We start from the raw sequence: 10,946 nt of genomic DNA, 5'->3' as shown, positions 1-10,946 counted from the left end.
GACACCATTGAATTGAAACCTTCAAGTCATGTACATCTTCTTTCATCTCTTTCTAACAGAGTATTGATGTGGGGGTGAAAGTCGGCCAATTAAGAAATTATAATATAAGAACAGCGTTATGAGTATAGTCCTTAACCAGCTAAAATCCGCCTCATCAATTTAGAAAGGTTGTCACAAAAATTTAGAATAAAAATACTGGGAGTATGAGTCCCAGGTCGTCTCCCAACGAGTTGCTAGAAAGGATGCTAAGTTATTAATCAGGAGTTTCTGGGTGAATTTAAGTTTGGGCAATGGGCAAATAAATAATTGTAAATAGCAGTGAAAATTAAAAGTGATTAATAATATTCTAAATAAAAAGCCTTGACTGGGAGAATGATTAATTGGAAGTTCTATCCTTGTTGGAATTCTCCCAAGTGTAGTATAAAGAGGTTGTTGTTTTCACTTAGTTAACTCTTACTAAATAAAGGAAAGTTAAGTGATTGAGCTAACTCTTATTCGCAAATCCTAGTCCTCTCCCTTGGGAAGCTCTAGCGTTAATAAATACAGAATTAGCCAACAACTTCCAATCTAACTAATCACTTGAGCATTCTAACTCAAGTGTCTCCTTTTAATCAACCCCTATGTCAAGCAGGGGATCTACTCCATTGACATGGATATAACGCTCATAGAAATATAAGAAGAAGATATGATAAATTAAATAAAATAGAGATGAAATTCAATTAAAGATAAAAGTAATCCTTTGCATTAATAAATCTAAAATAATCCAATTACCACTCTAAACAAGAATTAAGAATATGGAACAAATAAAAGAGTAAGTAAGGAAACAAACTAGAATAGTATCTTCAACGGAGGTGATGACTCTTCAATATCCAAAGCAAAAGCAATAAAACTAATAAACTATGAATGTAAAGAAAACCTAGAGGAAAGGTAATTTCTCTCTAGATCCCAATCTAAAAACCTAAAATTATGCTAATGAGAATATATCTTGAGTCTCTGCATGTCCCTTGGCTTTAGTCTGTGTTTCTGGGCCGAAAATTGGGTCAAAATGCGGCCCAAAATTGCCCCCAGCGTTTTCTATTATTTCTGCAGATCGCACATGTCACGCGTACGCATCAGCCACGCGTACGCGTCACTGGTCGTTTTGGCGTGTCACGCGTTCGCGTCAAGCACACACGCGCGTCATCTTGCAGAACTCCAATCCACGCGTATACGTCAGGCATGCTCACGCGTAGATGCTTGCTAGTTATCTCCTTGGTTTTCTGTGTTCCTTCCATTTTTGCAAGCTTCCTCTCCATTTTCTAAGCCATTCCTATCCTATAAAGTCTGAAACACTTAACACACGGATCATGGCATCGAATGGTATAAAGGAGAATTAAAATAAACAAATTAAAGATCCCTAGGAAGCAAGTTTTCAACCATAGAACAAAACTAGGAAGGAGTTGTAAAATCATGCAAATCATATGAATAAGTGGGTAAAGACTTGATGAAACCACTCAATCAAACACAAGATAAACCATAAAATAGTGGTTTATCAAGTATCCATCTCTCTCTTTTCTTCCTTTCTAGAAAGCATAACATAGTATCCATCCCTCTCCAGATCCAAGAATCCCAAACTCAACTTTCCAGTATTTGTTCTCTGTGATATGTAAGTTTTTCATTTTGTTTTTATTTTTGGTTGGTTTTTCTATCATTGCTTCAATTTTATTGCAAAAAAAAAAAACTAAAAAAAGTAACAATAATAGTTAGGATTTGGTTTGGTTTATTATTAAAATCTCTTAGTTTTTTGTTTCATTCTTAATAAGCTTGATGGCTAAAATGCAGTTTGAACTAGTAATATCAATCTCAATTTATTAGGCTCATTTTTTTCATATAGAAAAATTTTTGGTATAATCCATTGAAATGGACGTGTTAAAGATTTCCACTGCTATGGTGTCATTCCAAACACAAGCTGCGTTTTGCCCATTTCATGTATTTTTGTTTTGTTAAACAAAATAACTAAACGTAGGATGTGTTTAGCCTTTTCAAGAGTTTTAATTTTTTTTATTTTCGTTCAGCCCAAACGCAGGTAATGTTTTATGCTTTTTCCAATTTTTGAAAATTTTTTTATTTTCTTTTTGGCACAAACGCAGCTTGCGTTTTGGGTGGGCAAGGGTCAAATTTTTTTTGGGTTTCTAAAACGGAACTTGCATTTTGGCTGTGTCAGAAAATTTTTTTGAAAACTTCAAACATAGGGTGCGTTTTGTGTAGGAAATAATATTTTATTCGAAAGCCTTGCCTATAAATACGAAACACAACCCAACTGAAGTTCTTCATTTCCATTCTACTCCCATTCCTCTTGCTTTCATATATCTCAAACCTTTGAGTTTTTTTGGCAATTAGTAGTATCAAAAAAGTCGAGCTAGGTGAGGTTGAGACTATGGAAGATATTGCAAATATTCGAGTGTATTATGACCGTGAGATTATACCAAACGCACACGAAGGAGTGACTTTTGTTTATGAATGTCCGTATTCATTTGCTATTCCATATACCATGAGTTTTGTGGAGTTACAAAATGGTCTTTGTGAGAACATATAGAATCATATTTCCAAAAAGGTGACCAACATTTTGTACAGAAATCTTGTACAACTATTTGGTGGGCTAATGCAGTTTCAACTGATGTCCATAACTGACAACGCATGCATGCAGTTGATGTTCTTTATTTATCAATAAACCCGAGGTCACGTGCCGATTTTAGAGCTGTACGTTGAGTTTGAATAGCATACGGGGATAGATGCGGTTGGCGACGATGTCATCATTGATGAACTCAGGGAGTTAGATTGGGGAGAATATAACAACGATAGTGAAGAGGAGTTTGAGGCCGACTATGAAGTCGATGACAAAAATGATGACGGAGACTTGGCAAAAAATCTGAAGGCACAAAATGAGGCACATGCAATTGTAAGTCAGCACCCCTTTGACGTTTCGTTATTTATACGGACTCTGGATCTCGAAGCCATGCATGCCCTGGAATTTCCTGAGTATGTGAATATCGGTATGTTATCTTATGGTTATTAATTAAAGTTACCACTACCAATTTTTTTATTTGCCTTGTCCAACTGGCTGTGGTTTGCATGTCGTAGGTGAAGGCAACGCTGCAGCGGAAGATGACAAGTTTAGTGTTAGAATGAAATTTGGTTCCAGAGAGTCCGTGATATCTGCAATCAAAAGATACACTATCTCTAGAGGAGTTGATTACACTGTATATGAGTCTGAACCGTAGACATTCTATGCGAAATGTAAGGGTTATGGTGCAGGGTGCGATTGGCTTATCCGAGCTAGCTTGATTCGAAAGAAAGGGTGTTGGGAGATCAGGAGATACAATGACAAGCACACATGCACCATGGGCATGATTTCACAAGATCATGCTAAGTTGGACTCGGACACAATTGCAGATGCCATTAGGCTGTTGGTTAAAGCAGACCCTCGATAAAGGTGAAGTCTGTTATTGCAGAACTTCAATCCATGTTCAACTACACCGTAAGTTACCGCAAGGCTTGGTTGGCAAAGCAGAAAGCTGTCGCAAATGTTTTTGGTGATTGGGAAGTTTCTTACCAAACTCTGCCAGTATCGTTGAAAGTAATGACTGCGAAGATGTCGAGGTCTCGTGTTCAAATAAAAATGCTACTCGTTTACCGTGAGAGTGAGGAGGTTCAAGGTGTAAGAGTTCTGCATCGCATTTTTCGGAGCTTCTATCCGTGTATTGTAGCATTCAGACACTGCAAGCCACTAGTGCAGGTTGATGGCATGCACCTGTATGAAAAATATAAAGGCGATTGCACAAGATGGGAACCAAAATATTGTGCCCGTTGCATTTGCAATAGTCGAGGGTGAGATGACAGACGCATGGGAGTTTTTTCTAACCAATTTGTGGAGATATGTTGTTACCACTGATGGCGTGGGCATTATTTCTGACCAGCATACCTCCATTGATGCTGCAGTAGCTCGTAGTAACGGTGCATGGTCACCACCAAGAGCGTAGCACATGTACTGCATCAGGTACATCGAGTCCAACTTCTTAAAGAGGTTCAAGGCTCCGTATTTGCATAAACTGGTGGTTAACACAGGTATTTCATTTCGCTGTTATGGTCCTATTCATAGTAATTTTGTGGTATCTGCTTACGATTAAATGAATTGTTCAACAGGCTATTCTAGGACGGAATAAGAGTACAACAAAAACTACCAGAGACTAAATGAGCGGGGTGAGGCATATACCCAATGATGCGATGACATCGGTGTTGAGAGATGGGTGTTGGCATTCGACAAGGGTTATCGCTGGGGACATATGACGACAAACTTGGTAGAGTACAGTGCATAAATTATGTGCTGAAGGGTGCACGCAACCTTCCTGTGACTGCTATTGTTAGGTCTACTTTCTATCGGCTGAACGGATTGTTTACTCGGAAGAGCGTCGAGGCTCATAAGCGTGTCCGCAATGGATTCATGTAACACCCTACCATACAGAGTCTTATGCTTAAGTCATAATCCAGAGATGGCAAGGTATTACGACCTCTAAAACAAAAATCTAGTACGTATAGTAGTGTGAATAAGGATTATAACTAGGAGCCTTTGTAGAAAAAAGGGATAAACAAAAATCGCAACTCGAAAGCGCAACACTCCGATCGATAACGCAACGAGCAAAGGATAATCTAACGCGAGATCATATATATACAAAGAGTCTCAAAAACGGGAATATCAAAACTCAAATCCGGATGCGAAGATAACCGGTACGAGCATAGCAATATATATACATGTAATAAAATAAGGAAAACCCCAAAGGAAACCCAAAGAGACACAAATACAGAACCCTATTCTCCAAAAACTCCTATAAGAGGAGTCATCACAGTTTGTATTATTTAGTGGAGATAAAAGTATCTAAACAAGATATATAAACCAAGACGGAGTCCCGAGAACAAAGGATCTTCGCTAATCTAGAAGTCTCCAGCATGCCTCAGCGAGAAACCTCACGTCCTGCATCTGAAAACCACAAAATCCGCATGGGTGAGAACCAGAGGTCCCCAGCATGGTAACAGCTTCCACATATATAATACATAATAATAGAGGAAAGCCGAAGGCAATCCTAGTACTTCCTCCAGATAATATCAAAGCTTATAAACAAACTAAACCGTAAGTGGCAACTGACTAAAGATCCTTCAGTCTAACTAATACTTCCCTTTCTAATTCCTTCAAACCTCCCAACCACCAGCAGGAGTATAATATAGCAAACACAGTTATATCAGACAAGAGATTTACAAATAGGAACAGATAAGGCATTTAGATAATTAGCAAGTAGTATGCAGTCAAATAGGCAATCTCAAACAATTCATATAGTATGCATATGATGAATGCCTGTCCCTAGTGGCTGATGATATCATCTGTCGGTTATAGAGCCAACCCGACAAGTCCTGGTAGCTAACCTTGGACTGTCCCTCTGTCGCGCATCCCCAACTCGAGTTATACTCATCATAAACTTGATCATAATCATGATCCATATCCATCACCCTCACTGGTGAATATTTACGGGGGCGAGCTCATCCGGGCTTTCACAGTGCCCGGCCACACCTACGATATAGGGTCGAAAGAGCTTCGAGTCTCAACCTGGAGCACGTGGTGGCTTGCCACTGCTTCCTCCCAGGGAAACCCTCATCTCCGATGGTGGAAGTGCAAACATTCACAATTCATTCAACAGCATATATGCATTTACACTTAGCCATAATCATGGTTCCGCCGTAACACGGCAATAATCCAGCCATCCGGCTCACGGTTAAATCCATAACCAGCCAATTCATTAACAATTACGGCACTTCGGCCCATGGCATAACAAGCACTTCCACCGCCATTCTCCGCATCTCACATAATCATCTTTGATCCTCAATGATCATCCATTTTCCCTTGCTTCACTCGCAAGTTACCACATTCACTAGCCCCTTCTCTCATTGCTAGGCATATCATAATGATTTAAGACATAAGTGGTGAGATCGGAGGCTTAGAAGTATGAAATTTGGCTTTTAAAACTCAAAAATCAACTTTGGGATGAAAACAGGGCCACACGTACGCGCACTCCACGCGCACGCGTGGATGGCCACAAAACTCATCGACGCGCAAGCGTCATACGTGCGGATGCACAGATTGAAAAATAGCCAAACGACGCACAAGCGTCAGCCACGCGTACGCGTGGGTGCTCTTGCACCCCAGGCACAAAACTGGCACAACTCTGGCACAACTCTCGGGAAAATAGCTGGGCATTTGGTGCAGCGCATCGACGCGCCCGAGCACACCACGCGCACGCGTGGATGGTGCTTTCTTGAAGAACGGCGCGTACGCGCCAAGTGTGCCTACGCGCGGAGGGTCATTCTGCTAAAAATTTCCTAAGTTAAAAGCTGCAGAATTTACAGGTTCAACCCCCAATCTTCCGACGGACATAACTCTCTCATTTTAAATCGTTTTTCACCCGTCCTTTGAACGGCATGGACATCCCGGATCCAATTTCATTTCTAAACAATTTTGGCATAAAACAGAGATCCGTAGTTCAAGTTATGTCCCGTCAAAGTATGCCCAAAAACCACGTTTTCATACAAAACCACAAAGTGCCATTTTTCAAAACAAGCCATTTTCAACTCTTTTCAAAATCGATCAAAACATGCCAATTTCAACCCTTTTTGAAATCAATCAAAATGTACCAAAATCAACATCAAGCCATCCTCAACTCACACATTGACACTTTACCATAATTTCCAAAACCACATCCAACCATTTTAACACTTCTCAATCAAATGGCTAAAGGACAAACACAATATCATGTCATACATCCTTCCTCATCCCAATTTCCAATAATACCATTTTCAATCAACCATCATTATACATAATCATCATCATACTCACCATCAACATGGTACCACCCACCAATTCAACCTCAATCATTCATCAAGCATCTATCACAACATACATTTCTCATATTTCACACAATCAAGGCATCAATATTCATAATCACATATATGATCACATCATATATCTCAACCATTCAACAACATCATCAATTCAATGCCTATCTTAGGGCCTCTAGCCTAAGTATTTCCTACCACATTACATATTAGATACGAGAAACCGAGACCATACCTTAGCCGATTTCCCAAGCTCAACCGGAGCACTTCCAAATCACTTTTCCTCAAGCTCTCAAGGTCTCAACACCTCCAAGAACAGATTTTATCACACAAAACTCCCTTTTCAAGCTTTCCAAAGTCACCAATCAAGCTCCAATATTCACATATACACAACCTAAGCCACAATCATCATACCCATACACAACATCTCAATACCCAACATCATAGAACAACAAATTATACTAGGGTTGAGAATCTTACCACACCCAAGGTCTAAGGAGACAAGATTAACCTTCTCCTTCAAGAGAGTTGGGTCCTATAACATCAAAGAGCCCAAAATCTCAACATTTCATCCATGAAACTCGAAAACAAGGGCTGAAATTTCGAAGAGAAAAACGTGGCTTACCTCAAGATTGATTGCATGGGTTTTGTAGAGCTCTCTTGGATGAACACGTGGCCACAAACGATGCGGTAATCGGAGCTCTAGATCAAAAGTTATGGTGGTTTGAAGATAAAGTGAGAGATAGAAGTTTGAGAGAGTGTTCTTCCCCTCCCTCACTCCATTTCAGCGTGTTTGAGTGATAAGTGAGGAGAGAGAGTGCTGAAATGAGTGTTTTAGGGTTTAGTTATATTGGCCCAAGGGCCTACTTTGGGTCCGGTTGGCCCGGTTTGGCCCGTTCGGTCCAATCTTGGTCCGATTTCTATAAAATTGGTACCGAAATTCTCGTCTCAATTTCCTCTATCATATTAAGCCATAAAAATAACATTTTTGGCTTTCTAGAATAAATTCTCATTTATGGGTTAATTAGCCGTTAATTAACCGGGTCTTACAATGCACGTATTCGAAATTTGCAACGAAGAAAGTTGAAGAAAGCTTTCGACGTGCAGAAAACATTGTGGTCAATCGGTTCGACAGGCGCAATGAGATGTTTGAGGTTCGTGAAATGTAAAATGATTCCGTTTACACTGTTAACCTTGCGCACTGACACTGCGACTGTGGCCATTTCCAGGTCGAGCGACTCCCATGTCGCCACGTTCTTGCATGTTTGCGCTAACCAGCTTTTTGATTGGCAAGTATATGTGCATGACGTGTACAAGATGTCTGAAATTTAAAAGGTGTACAGAAATCCACAAGGTAACCCACTAGATGTTCCTCTCTCTCCAGTCATGGTTCTGAGGACCTGTCAACCGCCTGCAATGATCACGACCAAGATCGAATGCCGAGTCTGGTGAAAGCTGTTATAGACCGAACTGTTGTGTAACTCAGTCTGTCGGGTGCCACTCTACACACTCGAATGACACTAATGGCGACTATGTGGAGCACATAAACAAATGGACAGCGAGCTGATCCGAAACCCCCACTCCCATATACGGCCGCCATATAAACTGCACATTAGTAACCACAAGGCACGATAAGTAAAATTATTATTCTAGATAAGCAGCCTAAGATAAATGGTTAAAACTTACATCGTCGACTCCCATGTCATCGAGTCCTCGCCTAAAATGCGCAGTAGGCTTTCGTATATATCTTTTATGCCGGCGCCAATGACTCCACCTAAACAAAATTAGAACAATAATAATAATAATAATAATAATAATAATAATAATAATAATAATAATAATAATAATAATAATAATAACAGTTAAAAAGAATACCGTCGTGCAAGTGGAATCCCAACATAAACGAGCTGATCGTGGGGAACAAGCGCCAGGAACAGCATACGCTCCCATGGCCAAACAAAAAATAGTATAAGTGGTCCATCCATCTCTTTACAGTTGAATCGTGATGCACGACACAACGATCTGTATAAATGTGCCAGACTGGCTGCCCCCCAACTGTATCCTTCTATCCGGTGGAAATCCCGAAGTAGAGGCAGAAACTTCGAGTTCAGTGAAGTGGTCGACTTATCCAGAAACACAACCGTTCCGAACACGCAGAAAATGTGAGCCCGTACATACCGCTCAACAGACTCTTGCGTGTCACACGACTCAGTGTCTCTGTACCGCCAGACCCATGCAAGATTAACCGTACCCAAGATGTGATCTTGCGGACCGAGCTCCCAACCGAAACACGCGATGCAGTTCTCCACCAAAAACTGGTGACTGTTGTCTGATCTAACCGTAACAGACTCCCCATTAACTGGGAGGCCTAAAATATACGTCACATCTTCTAGCGTCACCATCACTTCACTGACCGGTAGATGAAATGTGTGGATTTCCGGCCTCCATAGTTCCACCAAGGCACTGAGTAGTGTAGAATGGCCTCTCATTTCACCAACTCGCGAAATGTATTGAAACCCAATAAGTGCTAATGACGCTGCAGCTACCTCATTAAAGGTTTCTGGCAGATCTAGTTTTCTGGACAACAAATTCCTGATAACTTAATAATAATAATAATAATAATAATAATAATAATAATAATAATAATAATAATAATTATTCATAAATAACAATATGATAAAAAACTATTATTTTTATCACAGACATTATTATAAACATGTAACAATATACTAATCATAACTAATCCAATACTTGTTCCTAAAACAGAAAATAATAATAATAATAATAATAATAATAATAATAATAATAATAATAATAATAATAATAATAATAATTTTCATGAACCGTGACATTTTTTTAAAATAATACTATGTTAATAAAATGTTAATAAAATGTTAATAATAACAGATACTTAGATATTTATAATGATTAATAAAAATAAGATAACCATAATTTATTAAACAGTAATATTATTATCATAAAAATAATAATAAATCACTAAATAATAATAATAAATTAATAAACAGTATTATTAATTATTAAAAAATAACAATAAATTATTCTCATTATTATAACCAATGTTATAAACAAATAATAATATACTAATTATAATAATAATGACTTAAATATAACAAATAATAATAATAATAATAATAATAATAATAATGATGTCACTAATAATAATAGTATACTTACAGTAGCAATAATAAACCCTAATAATAATGTTAATAATAACGATAATAATAATAAAATTACCTATTATATAATATATATATATATATATATTATTAAACATTAAAAAAATTATTTATTCATTGAGAATGATTTAAATATTCAAAAATGTGTTTTTTACGTTTAGTAAAATTACGAACTATTTTTTGTTTTATAATATCTACCCTAAATTTTTTATTTTTCTTCTTCCTCCCACAAATTCTGAGCACAACCTTACAATTTAAAACCCCTCACTATGACCTCTCTCTCAGCAAGCCTTTCAACTCTTCTATCTTGTTTTCTGCGTTTTGCGTTTGATTTGTATTTTATAGACTCCATCATCGCTATTCTCCAACACGTGGCGTTCATGCAGCCAGAAAGTCTGCCAAACACAACCTGCATTTTGCTCCTGATTGCTGCCAAACGTAACTTCTGTTTTGGAAGTTTTTAAGCGGTCAATCGTTCAATCCTTGTCTACATGCAAGGAGCAGGAACACGTTTCGAGATTTTAAGTTACTTCTCTGTCAAATACAAGCTGCATTTTGGAGCGTGCATGCAGCTTTCACTTTTCCGTTGCAGTCAAAACATAACCTACATTTTACAAAGTACTAAATTTTGTAAATCCACATTTGTGGATTACACTCCATACAATAATATAATTAAACAACATTATTTTTACTTCCATTCTTTAATTAATTAATTTCTGAATTTATTAATTCCTGATTTGACTTTATATTCTTTAGTTTATTATTTTCTTTTATTTTCTGCATGCCTCTGAGTGATTGCTTTTCTCTTTTAGTTCATTTTCTATGTGAAAT

The 10,946-nt window shown here is 38.1% G+C and overlaps 1 protein-coding gene across 1 annotated transcript; it reads right to left on the bottom strand.

Annotated features, from left to right (window-relative positions):
* Nucleotides 1-8,448: 8,448 nt before the first annotated feature.
* LOC107636952 (serine/threonine-protein phosphatase 7 long form homolog) lies at nucleotides 8,449-9,407 on the bottom strand. Its single transcript, XM_016340421.2, has 3 exons — nucleotides 8,794-9,407; nucleotides 8,605-8,692; nucleotides 8,449-8,523 (listed from the first exon to the last, which is right to left on the bottom strand). The coding sequence occupies exons 1-3, from the start codon at nucleotides 9,405-9,407 to the stop codon at nucleotides 8,449-8,451; spliced, it is 777 nt and encodes a 258-aa protein (XP_016195907.2).
* Nucleotides 9,408-10,946: the final 1,539 nt, after the last annotated feature.

The sequence above is a fragment of the Arachis ipaensis genome, chromosome B4 (assembly GCF_059453495.1).
Source record: "Arachis ipaensis isolate K30076 ecotype BB chromosome B4, ASM5945349v1, whole genome shotgun sequence".
Classification (NCBI taxonomy): domain Eukaryota; kingdom Viridiplantae; phylum Streptophyta; class Magnoliopsida; order Fabales; family Fabaceae; genus Arachis; species Arachis ipaensis.
Note: the sequence above shows the minus strand (reverse complement) of the source record. Positions and strands in the feature narration are given on the sequence as shown.